The 14,120-nt window shown below is 40.6% G+C and overlaps 1 protein-coding gene across 5 annotated transcripts in view; it reads right to left on the bottom strand.

The window, feature by feature from the left end:
• Positions 1–1,239: 1,239 nt before the first annotated feature.
• The window catches only part of LOC144004269 (liprin-beta-1-like), a 54,368-nt gene continuing 41,487 nt past the window's right edge, over positions 1,240–14,120 (bottom strand). For 3 of the 5 annotated variants that reach the window (XM_077501364.1, XM_077501365.1, XM_077501366.1), the window contains 20 exons: positions 13,972–14,082; positions 13,483–13,575; positions 13,298–13,330; positions 12,980–13,082; positions 11,027–11,088; positions 10,908–10,959; positions 9,756–9,865; positions 9,541–9,614; positions 7,754–7,790; positions 7,524–7,650; positions 7,298–7,406; positions 6,959–7,223; positions 5,794–5,905; positions 5,624–5,712; positions 4,342–4,464; positions 4,147–4,272; positions 3,862–4,050; positions 2,516–2,653; positions 1,452–1,517; positions 1,240–1,373 (listed from right to left, as the gene is read on the bottom strand). In XM_077501364.1, coding sequence (XP_077357490.1) covers positions 1,302–1,373; positions 1,452–1,517; positions 2,516–2,653; positions 3,862–4,050; positions 4,147–4,272; positions 4,342–4,464; positions 5,624–5,712; positions 5,794–5,905; positions 6,959–7,223; positions 7,298–7,406; positions 7,524–7,650; positions 7,754–7,790; positions 9,541–9,614; positions 9,756–9,865; positions 10,908–10,959; positions 11,027–11,088; positions 12,980–13,082; positions 13,298–13,330; positions 13,483–13,575; positions 13,972–14,082 — 2,091 coding nt within the window. In that variant the 3' untranslated portion in view covers positions 1,240–1,301. The remainder of the gene's footprint in view (positions 1,374–1,451; positions 1,518–2,515; positions 2,654–3,861; positions 4,051–4,146; positions 4,273–4,341; positions 4,465–5,623; positions 5,713–5,793; positions 5,906–6,958; positions 7,224–7,297; positions 7,407–7,523; positions 7,651–7,753; positions 7,791–9,540; positions 9,615–9,755; positions 9,866–10,907; positions 10,960–11,026; positions 11,089–12,979; positions 13,083–13,297; positions 13,331–13,482; positions 13,576–13,971; positions 14,083–14,120) is intronic. The other 2 variants (XM_077501367.1, XM_077501368.1) reach the window with 2 other exon arrangements.

Raw genomic sequence — 14,120 nt, 5'->3', positions numbered from 1 at the left:
TTTTACGATACAAAACGTGCCTCGAAGAAATACACTTCAGGCCCCTTTTGAAACGAGTTTATTTAATATTTAATATTACTTGTCGTTAACAATTTATTTTAATAGAATAAACCTTTCGGTAATAACATTACTTTACTCTCCTTACTTTATTTTAATAACTAACCTTACTTGTTAGATTATTTTGTTGATTACAACTTTGCTTTAGTTCATTTAAAAAAATTCTATTTTCTAATATATTTAATCTAAATACAGAAACTGGATGGATGGATGGATAAAACATTTAATTTTTTAAAGAATAGAATTTCTAGTTTCTAATATATTTTGTAATAAATTTTTTAAGTAGATTCTTAATAGGATTATGTCATTGATTTACAGATAAAATGCCAATATTTTAGTTTATAATGAATTAGTATTACCTTTTAATCAAAATAGTAACTGTTATTACCTATTATTAAGGCATATTTCCACATAGATTCTTATAAAAAATATTTCATCATGATTAAGGATGTTCGACATCACTTTTTTTTTTTTTTTCATCAGATACCAATACGAGTACTCGACTCTAGAGTATACCGACACCAGTGGTACATATTCCGCCCCCACCACCAAAAAAAAGTGATAAAGACCTACTGTACAATATATCACTCACAGTATAACATTTTCCCTGAAGAATGCATTTATTTATTGGCAATTATCTATTCTTCTATTTTCTGATTGTGAAACGGCCACAATAGGGCGGCCGATACTCCAATGCTTTTTGTCAAGGCATATTATTAAACAGATTTTTATATAAAGCATTTTTACCTGGAGATGTTTTCATCGACTGGATGCACTGTGCTGAGCCTCAGTTTTCTTAGGTCATTTCTGTTAGTTTTTTATTTTTTTTATTTTTTTTTATGTACGTGTGTGTTAGGTCTGAGTTGCATATTTTGGAAGAAAAATGCTATGCAAAAAAAAACTTTGAGTGACCTAATTACAATATGTAATTAAAAAAAATTGCGGTGAAATGATTTTAGTATTAACTGTCAGTATCGTTAATCATCTCAGCGTTTTATTGAAAAGATGAGACAAAAACAGTTTTTTTTGTTTTGTTTATTGTTTAAAAAAAAAAAATCATTATTGAAATGTATGCAGCACACAAGAAAGTTCTCTCCCAAAACAACTTATTTCTTTGTTGAGCTAACATGCAAAGTCAGCCCCCCCCCCCCCCCCCCCACACACACACCCACACACCCACACGCATCCCCCCCACACACACACACACACACAATGTAGCGTTACTTGTCGAGTCTTTTGGTGTTTTAATCGGACTGGTCGCCTTCTCGTGGTCTTGCCGTGATCTCCCCGAAAACCTCCTCATCCTCCAACATGCTCTGAAAGGAGACAGTGAGTAGAAGTTAAGATAAGATCAGGTAAAAGGAAGCCATTTGCTTTGTGAGCGTGTTCCTCACCGTCAGATGATTGATTTCCTCGGAAAAGGCTCCGATCTGCCTCACGGCACCCTCCGAGTCGTCCATCTGTCCCGAGACAAACGTGTTATTGTCGGCGAGCGGAAGTCGCTGTAACCCCGGGTTTTCACCGGATGCGGTTGCGGTGCGGTTGCGGTGCGGTGCGTCTTGACTGCGTGCTCCGTACGGGTCAATTTTTTTGTCAATCCACACCGGCTCCGCACAGCTGCGGTCCGGCAGCTCCGTCGCCGCCCACTTCCCAACGTGTCTCGCGGGACCGCGCGCGCGCGATCATGTGGCATTTCACAACGACAAACATACAGAAAGTCTGTGCTCAACAGAGAAGCAGAAAGAGAGGTGGAATTCTTTTGATTTAACCTTTTCTTCTTCTTCTGCTATGAGATTCCATGCAGCATCCTTTTTTTGGTTGTCCTTGTAAAGTATATTAATAACGAGAGTCGGGTCAGTGCGGGTCCACTCTTTATTTCTGTCTTCCGCGTCCGGCTGCCGCTCAGTACGGCAAGCGAGACGGGCACAACAAGCAATCGCGAACATCAAACTCACAATACATTACAGTCCTTATAAAAAGGATGTGCCGTGTCATATATTATTTTGTGGTTTTCCACCTCCAATATAAACCTCTCCTCGTCCATGTTCGCTGGTGTCTAAACCGTGAATGAGCACATGGCCCGGCGACGCCCACGTCACGTTTTGCTGAAAAACTTGGGAAATAGGAGCTGGCGAGTGTTTTATTCTGAAAGGTAACCGGAAATTTATTTTGAAACTGCCTCGGTCTTCCTGTCCCGCTCGATGTGTTTTGTGCTAGCTTGCCATTTGCCGGAGGCCTACCGCTGCGGCGTCCGGCAAAAATAGAAAATAGGCTATCCTTGCGGAAGGCTTGCGGCACGCCGCAGGCCTTCCGCAGTCGACACGCAACGCACCCGCAAGCGGTGTAAACTGCACCATTCGAATGAATGGAATCTAATTGCTTGCGTCGCCGGACCGCACCGCAACCGCACCGCAACCGCATCCGGTGTAAACCCGGGGTAAGGAAGTGACAGCCGCACCTGCTCGAGCTGCTCAAGGTGGTCCTTGGGATCCTGGTGGGTCCGCACGCCCACGTCCATGGGGCACACGTACTCGCTGCCGTCGTCGTGACGTTTCTTCCGGAGCGTACCCAAGCCGCCGAACGACAGACGTCTTGGCTGTCAGATGAAAAAAAAAAAAAAAGTCTTTAAAATGCCTCTAAAACATTTGTAAATAACATTTAACATGTCTAAAACAGTTTTAAAATGGTTGTAAAATGTCTTTCAATGCCTTCAAAACACAAATATGTATTTAAAATAGGGGTGTCAAAATTAGTGCGTTCATTTTGAGTTAAAGTTCTTTTGTCGCCACTAATTTTCTTTAAAGGGATAACTTGACTCATTGAGCCATTTTCAGTGGTAAAAATATAATTATAATTAATATTTTGTCGATAATTAATGTGTTAACGTCATTATTTTTCATGTACAATTAATACCTTTAAAAAGTTTTTTTTTTTTCTACTTGCTGTCGCCTGATGATGACATCACCTGTGCTGAGGAACCAATCATGGCTCAGTTTACTGACCAAACCCAGAAAACAGGTGAGCCATGATTGGCCGTGACCTACTTCCTCAGCACAGGTGATGTCATCATCAGTCGACAGCAAGTAGAAAAAAAAAAAAAACTTTTTTAAGGTATTAATCGTACATGAAAAATAATGACAATCAAATTCATTCTGGACAAAATATTAACTTTTCACAGCTGAAAATTCTTCAGTGAGTCAAGTGTCTCTTTAATGCACGATGAATGAGTGCCCCCCTTACTTGGAAAGCCTGTACTGTGGGAACATCAAGTCCACATCAAAATTTTTCAGTAATAAATGTAATAATAATGCATATATTTGTGGAGACTGGGGACAAGTTGTATTTTACCATTTTAAAAATGTGCAGAGTTTCACAAGTTACTTGATGTTAAAGTTTAGACAACTCTTAATATGAACTTAATATGAACAGAAAATGTCTTACAAATGCAATTATGCCATCTAGTGGCAGAAAAAATGAACTCAACACAAATTAATATCACACTCGTTTTTTTTACAGCACAGTACATCTTTTTCATTTTAACTCAATTTTAAGAATTATGAAATTACTGTATCAATGACTAAAAGGTGCAGTCATATTTCTATTTATTACCATTTATTTTGTTCTACTTATGGTAAAAAGAGTATGAAATCTTAGAAAAAAATATTTTATTGTACATTTCGAACAGATATAAAATTTGCGATTAAAAATTATAACTGCCTGACACCCCTAATTTAAAACACTTTCAAAATGTCTTCAAACAAAAAACGCCCTTCAAATGTGTTGTGTTCTGTCGTCGTGTCCCACCTTGACCCTGGCGGCGGCGGTGAGCACGACGTAGTCCGGGTTTTCCAGACACTCCTGCTTCTGCCGCTGCGCGTCGGCTCCCACCAGCAGGTGGAAGTGCGTCGCCAGGTGGCGCCGTAGCAGCGTTTTCCCCGGCGGGATGTTGAGCAACAGCGCCAACGCGTCCACAGTGAAGCGCGGCTCCAGAACCTTCCGGAGGGCAAAAAAAAAGAAAAAAAGAAAAAGCACGTTGCCATCAATTGGCAAAAGTTGAAAGCCAAGACCCGTGCCGGGCAACCTCCTCACCATGAGACCCCCGTGCACGCCGCTGCCTCGGAGGTTGGGCGCATACTCGGCCAAGTCGACGGAGCGCAGCCACTCCATCACCCGGTGGTTGCTCCACTGGATCACGTCGGACGCTCGCGTCTGCTTCTGAGGATGGCGAAAAGAGACGTCAACAGGGCGGCGGGCGAGAACTTGGCGATGGTTCGGTCGTTCGACCTCGTCGGTGGGCCGGCGGCGCAGGCAGTCGGCTTGGAAGGAGTTGAGGCGCAAGACCTGCACGGCTCGCTTGATGCTCAGGTGGTGCAGCACGCTGCCCACCTTCAGGGACAGGAGATCCTCCTAAAACAGCAAGAATACATCGCCTTATTCAAAAACCCCACACAAAATTATTGGTACGCTTCATGTATTTCTTGCAAGTTTTGGAGTTTTTTTCTTGCAAATCTGCAAGTTTACTTCTCATAAAATTTACAGGGTTTTTTCTCGCAAATTTGCTACCCTGTGATGTCACAAATATACCATTTTTTAATCGTAAAATTGTGAGTTTTTTTCTTTTTTTTTTTATCGCAAATTTGCCACTTTGTAATGTCGGAATTATATACGTTTTTTCTTGTAAATTTGTGAGTTTTTTTTTTTTTTCCCGCAAATTTGCCACTTTGTAATGTCGCGAACATACAAATTTTATCTTGTAAATTTGTGAGATTTTTTCTCACGAATTTGCCACTTTGTAATGTTAGAAATCTGCAAGTTTATTCTCATAAATTCGTGAGCTTTTCTTCTTGCAAATTTGCCACTTTGTAATGTTACAAATATTTAAAAAAATTCTCAGAAAATTGTGTTTTTTTTCCTTGCAAATTTGCCACTTTTTAATGTTACAAAACTACGATTTTTTTCATAAAATTGTGTAATGCAAATAGTTTTTTTCTTGTAAACTTGTGTTTTTTTCTCTTGCAAATTTGCCACTTTTTAATGTCACAAAACTGCAAGTTTGTTTCTCATAAAATTGTGATTTTTTTCTCAGAATATGAATATTAAAAATATATATATTTATATAACTATATTAAAATATCTCACTATACATGTCATTACAGTCTTACTATAAATCAGTTTGTTATGAATGAGCCTTACTATAAATGTCACACTAAATGTTAAAATGATGTCTTACTATATATGGTCATTAAAATGTGCATTTTTATCATGCCATATTTAAAGTCCAATTATTTCATATTATAAGTCATATTTTATTGTCACCGGTTATACTATATGTTAAAATACTTAACGAGTAATAGCATGTCTTCACGTAACTGTCATACTACCTTTTATTTAAAAAAAAAATGCCAAAATGGTGTCTGACCAGAAATGGTGGAAGCTGTAAGTCTTACGTTGCATGTCATATGTCACCAGAAAAAATGTCCTTCCTAGACATCTTGTCGTTAAAATGGTATAATATGAAGTGTGTTGTGAAAAAGAAGGAGTGTGTGTGTGTGTGTGTTTTTCTGACCACAGTCATGTAGTGCAACATGCGTGCGTCCACTCTGGCCTCGTCAAAGTGAGTCTTGTACTGCGGCAGGCCCACGTCGTCCAGCCATCCTGGAACACGCACACACAAAATAACGCTGACATCCCATAACACTCACATCCTCCACGTCCCCAAAACGGAGGCCCACTCACGAGTCACCCAGTTGTGGTCCAGTTTGCCTTTGAGGAGGTCGTCATGCGAATTGAGAGCCTGGAGGGCCAGTTGGAGCTTCTTCCTGTGCAAGGGGTGCTTCATGCCCAACTCCTGGGGAGAGAAAAAAAGTATTATGCAAAAAATGTCCTGCTATGCATCATCATATGTTCAACTTCAAACATGTCATACTACACATGCAAAGTATTTGAATAATTGAGTAATCATTTGGAACCATTTTTAATTGAAAATGGTCCAAATCCTCTGATTTCAACATATCAACAGTAATTTCTTGATGAAAGACGATTATCTTCTGTGTTTAATCAAAACAAGAAATTTGCAAACATCTGTTTTTACTTTGGAAAACAATGACTGAACCAGTAACATAGTACAACATCAATCCCCTTTTTAATCACTATCAAATATTTTTACTAGTGTTGTTCCGATACCGATACTGGTATTGGCAGAGGCGCCAATACTGCATTAAAAATGTGGTATCGGTATTGGTGAGTACCCACAAGTGACATGCCGATACCATTAATTCCAACGCTAATATAGGATTTTGGATGCAGCATCTTGTGTCTTGCTCGTGCACGACATTCACTTATATGTGACATGTTCACTGCATGTCGATCTAAGATATCCTATTGGCCCTTGAAAGCTCTGAACCAATGGCAGGACAGCTTTTTCATGTTTAGGAAAAAACATCTTAAGTATCGGTATAGTATCGGTATCAGCCGATACTGCAAAGCTGGGTATTGGAATCGGTATCGGGGGCCAAAAAGCGGTATCGGAACAACACTAATTTTTACAATCGACTAATCTATCAATTATTCAATCGACTAATCAGCTAATCAGATTCCTTTTAATTTTGCATAAAAGTTTATTTAAAAAAAAACAAAAACAAAAACATCCCCCTCCTCCCACATTCCAAAGACATGCAGGTTAATTGGGCGCTCCGAATTGTCCCTAGGTGTGATTGTGATTGTGAGTGGTTGTTTGTCTCTGTGTGACCTGCGATTGGCTGGCAACCAGTTCAGGGTTTACCCCGCCTACTACCCAAAGCCAGCTGGGATAAGCTCCAGCACCCCCAACCCTTGCGGGGAATAAGCGGTTAAGAAAAAGGATGGATGGATGGTTAACGATGTCTAAGTCAAGCCGCTGTACCTTCTCCAGGTCATGCTGGGACGCCTGCAGCAGGCTCTGACCCGAGCGGATCCAGTTGTGACCCGGCGCGGCGTACAAGCCCAGGCCCTGTTCGTGGAGCCACTCGCACACCTCCTCCCGGGTCCAGCGCGAGAAGGGAACGTCGGGAGCGCCGGGCGGAGACCCGGACCGGCCCAGGCGAGGCCCCGCCGTGGCACGGACGCCGCCGCGCCGGAACTCGGCCTCATCGTCTGTGTTCAGGGACGCCGAGTGGCTCCTCTTCAGCCTGAGGGAAATTTGAGCCACAGCGTTGGGAGACAGATGGTGGGCGGGATGGTGCCGGGGTGGCTCATGGCCTACCTGCCCAAAAACTTCCTCAAGCCATTGGACTTCTTCTTGCTCTCAGCCGGCGAAGGCAGAGCGGAGCAGGCCAAGTCCAGGTGCTCCGGGACTTGGCGCTCCGACTCGGCTGCAACGAATACTTTAATATGTTAGCATTTCCGTGAAGGAGAAACGTCAAAACCGTGATGCCTAACTATCATGTCATAAAAACGACGATTTCTTTTTGGAGTGTGTTTTGCCTGACCGAGGTTTGGAGTGCTGCTGACATGTTTGCCTCCGCGCAGTTTGAAGAATCCTCGACCGAAGGAGGCGCGGACCCGCTTGGCACCAAAAGTGTTTTCAGTGGCCAAAGATCGACACTTGCTTTTTGCCTTTCAAAGGAAGTAAAGACGTGATTCACGATGGTTTGGATTATTTTTTATTTTTTTTAACAAAGGAAGCAGTGATGATGTCACAATGACAAGATGAGCTCACCTGCTCATTGGCACTGCTTGGAGACACAACTACAGATCTGAAATCACATACATAAATATATAAATAATCACATATGTCTAAATATTAGACACATTACAGTGATCCATCAAGGGAAATTTCCAGAAATAGAATAAAAAAAAACAAACAAAAAAAACATTTATGCCAGATACATATTTATCATCCATCCATCCATTTTCTTGACCGCTTATTCCTCACAAGGGTCGCGGGGGCTGCTGGCGCCTATCTCAGCTGGCTCTGGGCAGTAGGCGTGGGACACCCTGGACTGGTTGACATATTTATCATGAAGTATGTTAAAGGTCCTCTCATATGAAATGTTCACTTTTGGGGGTTTTTAGACACAAGTATGCCTTACCATAGCCTGACTAAGTCCCCAAAGTTGTGAAATAAACGACCCACGTTTCCCAGGTGGTTTTACATGTCACTAACCCCACCTTTTTCGGTTTTACATGTCACTAGCTCAGTGAGAACTCCACCCTCACAATTTTCAACCCCTCCCCCCTCCGCCTGAGCAAACAAACAGCAGCAGCAGCAGCAGGAGGACAGCATGGTCCACGATTTCGCGGCCCCGTATCTCCGGTCCGGAGGGTCGTGGAGGGCCGGCACAGACACCGTTGGAAAGCCGAGGTCGAGCCGGTTCCGGGGATGTGTTCATTTTCCCCGTAGAACTTAACTGACGACTGCTTCAGGAATTTGGGACAATACAAACGGGGATTAGCAGAACATCTTTCACTTATCCCGGGATCGATACCAACTATTGAAACTAATGAGCCAATATTACTTCAGGTGCAGATGTGACGACTCTGTTTGTAAACAGGAGCACACGGAAAAGACGAGACTTGCCACGCCCAACTCATTTTATAGTCAAAAACACACAGAAGTCTGGCGAGCCTTGCCCACGCCCACCAAAATCCGCCCGTTTTATGCTAGGCTAACGGTAGACCTTCCTAGTGGAGACTGCAACTCTACAAGGTACAATTTCGTGAACATTTCTTTTGATACAATATTAGGGCATTCAGAGGATGATTGGTGTAATTGCTGCAAAGCTCATAACAGGGGATCTTTAATGTTCTTTGAATTGATGTATAATTCAACATAAAAATAAAACAAATAAATCAGATAATAATAAATATTCTAACACTAATATAAATATTTTATAATAACATTATTTGTTAAGTAATGGGTAATAATAAACTGTTTAAATTTTGAAGGAAAATAATATCTGAAATAAAAAACAATGAATATTAGTATCGGTAAATAAAGTTTATTTTTAAAAGGGAAAAAAGCTTGAAAGATTATTTACTACAGTCATTTTATAATTCATTGTTTAATATTTTTATTACACAGTGACAATAATATGTGGTTTGTTATTGAGAATAATACATACAAATTTTTCAATTATGTTGTACTAAACATCAACTTTTAAAACATTTAAGATTCTCTTTTTTAAATGAATGTACAATACTGAAAGCTTTTTTCCCTGCTTAGAATTAAGTAATATTAATATTCGCTCCTTTTTGTTCTATTTAATATGATGTTTGTAGTCCATGGTAGGCTATTATTATTTGTATATATTGTATTAGTGTATCATTATTTTAATTGTATCTCATAATATAGTCGACTTTTTTCCTCTTAAAATTAAATATATTATGAGGAACAACAAAAAAAATAATGAGAATGAATAAAACATGCATATTTAGCATAAGTTTAATTTTAATGAGAGTAAACTGTATTTTCAATATTTCATTTTATGAGGAAAAATGTAATACCTCTCGGCGTCCTGTAGCTGTCGCTCTCGGTCCAGTTCCTTCATCTCATCCAGCACAGCAATGCTGGGACTCGACTGCGGTGAGGATGAGGAAGAAAAACAGGCTTAAAAATCCCGACATATTTTCCCGTAAACGGCACAATTCATAACAAGGAGATTTGGATGCGTAATTGACGTGGAGAGGAAGTGTGTGTGCGACGGTCGGGTTGTGTTTACCTCCGCGGAGATCCTTCCCGTCTCGCCCTCCATCGCCAGCCTGACCTCGGCGGCGACAGGAAGTGGCCGATCGTCTGCGATGTCGGCGTAGTCGTCTTCCTTCGGCCTCTCTGTGAGGGGATGTCAGACAAAAGTATTGGGACATGTTCCTTGCATTCGTTTGGGAAACTCATTCATTTTAAGTGCATCTGTGGGAAATTTATTGTCCATTTTTCCTCTTTTTAAGGGCAACATTTTCCATTTTTAAGATTTTGTTCAATCTAAACATAAAAAAGAATTACATATGATACTATGTGGCGGCACGGTAGTCGAGTGGTTAGCACGTCCGCTTCCCAGTTCTGAGGTCTCCGGTTCGAGTCCAGGCTCGAACCTTCCTGGGTGGAGTTTGCATGTTCTCCCCGTGCCCGCGTGGGTCTTCTCCGGGTACTTCGGTCTCCTCCCACATTCCAAAGACATGCATGGCAGGTTAATTGGGCGCTCCGAAATGTCCCTAGGTGTGCGTGTGAGTGTGGATGGTTGTTCGTCTCTGTGTGCCCTGCGATTGGTTGGCAACCAGTCCAGGGTGTCCCCCGCCTTCTGCCCAGAGCCAGCTGAGATAGGCGCCAGCAGCCCCCGCGACCCTTGTCAGGAATAAGCGGTCAAGAAAATGGATGGATGGATGATACGATGTCTCACTGAGAAACTGTGACTGTCTCCTTGCATATCCATCTGTATTGTATTATACTGCCCCCATGTGGCCAAGGGCAGAAACCATGGCGCTTGCATTGAAGGAAAAAATGTGACAATGTGACAAAAAGTGTTTAAATGTTTGCATTATATTTAGTTATGTAAGTCTAGTATGTTATTGTAATGTACAATATTATCATACAATATTATTTTTATTCTTTTTTTTTTCCATGTCCATCTGGTGGGAAAACTTATTTTCAAGATTACTAAGCGTTTCGGTGGGATGTTTTTGGGATGTTTATTTTGTTTTAGGCTGGCATCAAGCTGAAACCCACAAGTGATAATTTGGCACATTCGAGTTTAGTTTTTGGGGTCTCCTCAAAAGTGACCATTTTGGAGGTACGAGGTTTTGGCCTGACACCAGCGATAAGCAACTGCTGATTAGTCGTGACTCAATAATTGTGTTTAAAGACGTAAACTATCCACCTTTGATTTTCTTCATAACTGGCGTGCTCTCCAACTCTTTGATCCTTCGCTCCTGGCGACAAAAATAAATACATGAGCAACTTCATCATTGCATAATTTTTTAAATTTTTTTAGCACACCTTTTCATCATTGGCCGACATTAGCGAGTCCAACAGCGTCTTCATCTCTGACATTTTGGCATCTGGTGGGAATAAGAAATGCACATGAGTGTTGAGTGCAAACACACAGTGAGACACGCACGGTTACTATTTCACGTTTGTTTAAGTATTCAGTAGAATGGAAAGCGAAGCGGCCAATCTAATCACAGCAAAATATTCCTACTGGCGTTAAAACACCTTGGGGAGGATAACAACGGCAAAAGGTTGTACAGAAGGCAACCAAGTGGACTGAGAATAAACAAGTAAAGAGGAAGTCTAGTAGCCTCAGATTGAACTTTGGTGGATTCACCAGCATGTAATTGGCGTGACTGAGACTAAATAGAAGGAATCTGTGTAATATTCACTGTTTGTTGCTCTTTATCCATCCTTCCTCTTCCGTTTACTCTTATCTGTTAGAGTTAGATTATTATTGATGTTATTAATTTTTGATCTTGTTGAGAGATAATAGACTTGGCTGAGAAGTTATCAGTTGAAACTATGTTGTTTTTTTAATTTCCTGTCTTCGCTTTTATTAAAATCACTTTTACTTTTAAAGTCAGTTATTTTTAATTAAGCTTAAGTTTAGTTTTAAAGTTTTTCCTCAACTGTGCTTTCATTTGCCTTCTTTTAAAAACCCTTTTGTTACATAAAAAAAAAAAAAAGTCTTGGTTTTGTACCTTTTAAACCTTTCCTTTTTTTCTATCCATTCTTTTACAAAACACACCTTTTAGTTACATCATAAAATTTTCTGCAGGTGATTCTTGTACTTAATTGTTTCCATTCTACTTTTTTTTTTTTAAACTAAACATCGTTATACGTTTATTTTTATGTATTTATTTATTTCACTTTTTTGCTTCCAGTGTTTGTTTTTTACTTTTCTGGAAAAAAAAAATTTTTTCATTTATTTTTTTAAAGTTAGTTTAACTATAAAATACATTTTCTAACTATTGTCTAATTAAGGGGTCTGCAACCTGTGGTTCTGGGGCCACATGTTGCTCTTTTGTTCCACTCCTGTGGCTCCCAGTGGATCTCTCAATAAAGTTCAGAGAAATTAATATTTAAAAATTTTAATATTTATTTTAATTTTTGAGATTAAATATTATTTAAATGAATTAATGACTTACATAAAAAAATGAATAATTATTCCCAAAAAAATGTCCTAAGTTGTCAGAAAAAGAAAGATGAAAGGTAGATGAAAAAGTTTGAAAAATTAACTAAAACTGTCAAAAAAGAAAGAGGAAAATCAGAAAATTAGCATATAATGTCCACAAAATTGCCCAGAAAAAGTCAGACAATTTATTTAAAAAAAAAAAAGAAGGGAGAAAATAAAAAAATAAAAAAGTAAGCATAAAATTTCCACAAATTGCCAATAATGTCATAAATTCATGAAGGAAAAAAATGCAAAAAATAAATAAATAAATGAAAACAAAAAAAGCTATAAAATGTCAAAAAAGGAGAGGCAGAAAATTATCATTATATGTCCATAACATAAAATTGCAAAAAAATGACAGAAATTTGACAGAAAGGCAGAAAAGTCTAAAAATGTACACACACAAAAAACAGAGTCTGGAAACTACCAAAAAATAAATACAAATACAAATACAAAATCCTAAGAATTGTACAAATGTGTACGTGTAGGGATACTGCTCTCATATTTCTGTGTTGTGGTGCAGCTCTAATTACATCTTCATCCATCCATAACATACACTAACACACAGTTTCTTCCATCACAATCAGAAAAAAATATTTTGCGGCCCCACATACATTTTTGCTCATTTATTTGGCCTAGAACGGCTCTTTTGACAGGAAAGGTTGCAGATCCCTGGTCACATTAAAAACTTGTGTGTTCCTGTTATTTATTACATTCCTTCCATTTTTCCCTCTGGTGTTTTCTTGTGAGTTGATGCATGTGATGCAAAAATGAGATCACCTCACCTCTCTCTCCCACCTCCGTCGCCCTCGGTCTGCTCTCGTCCTTCAACCTCCTAAGTTCCGCCTCTCGTGCCTCCAACTCCTGATGCAGCAGCTGCAGCTCTTCCTGCACGCCAGCAAATCAAAGTCACACCAAGTGTGCTGACGGAGCTCCCATTCAATGGTAATATGACTGCGGCGTTAGGGTGTGGAGGTGAATGGTGGAACAGGTGGAAGCACTTACATTCCGAGTGGAGAAAAGTCAGGGAAAGCGGTGAGGAGGAAGCAGCGGGTTTAGAAGGCCACAAAAAGAGGAGGAAGAAGAAGAGGAGGAGCTCAAACCTTCACCTCAGCTGCCGCCGTCCGCTTTGCAGGCTTGACACGACGTTAGTAGCAGGAAAGACGTTAAGAGCGGAGAATAGATGAAGATAAAAACACTTTGATGTGCTCCAGTTGATTGCTGGTGTGTGAATGCATTGGAATTGAATTGAATGAAAAATTTAGGAAGTCAATAAAAAAAGGCTCACTTTGCAGGCTTTGGCTTTCCTGTCACACTGTAGACGCTCACTCTCAATGTCTGCCACACGCAAACGCAACTGGCTCACTTCCTGGTGTAAGTCCTGCAGAGGAAGAAGAAGAGTGAGATTTTTCCCCGACGTGGACTTTGGGCGAAGGTGGGTGGCCGTGGTGGAGGGGGTTGATGCTTGGATGTTTGGGCAGGAAACAGCTGCCGGAGCAGCACACGGGGCGGCCTGGGGTTCTTTCTTGTCATGTGATCCAGACTTGAATGCGATGGACCTCGACGACACTCAAAACAATGACCGGGGAGGCCAGCCAGGAGGATACAAGAGTGCACGCAGCGGCTAAAACCAAGATGCTTTGCACAGACTGAGACGTGAAACTGGATGAATTTCAAACTTTTGATGAATGCAGCAGAAGGCGCAGTTCATTCAGGCTGCGCTAGTTTGCTGGCTAAAGTTAGACGTAAGCTACTTCTCCTTTGCACTGTGCCGTACCTCATTATCTCTGTGATCCCTCTCCACTGTGCTCAGCTTGAGCTTGAGAGCCGACACCTCCGTCATCAGCTCCAGCTTCTGCGTCTCCAGTGCCGAGCGGGTAAGCAGCTCCTGTGGATGACGCGCAAACGTTACGCTGGACTGGAGTT

This window comes from Festucalex cinctus, chromosome 16 (genome assembly GCF_051991245.1).
Source record: "Festucalex cinctus isolate MCC-2025b chromosome 16, RoL_Fcin_1.0, whole genome shotgun sequence".
Classification (NCBI taxonomy): domain Eukaryota; kingdom Metazoa; phylum Chordata; class Actinopteri; order Syngnathiformes; family Syngnathidae; genus Festucalex; species Festucalex cinctus.
This window is presented reverse-complemented; position numbering and strand designations above follow the sequence as displayed.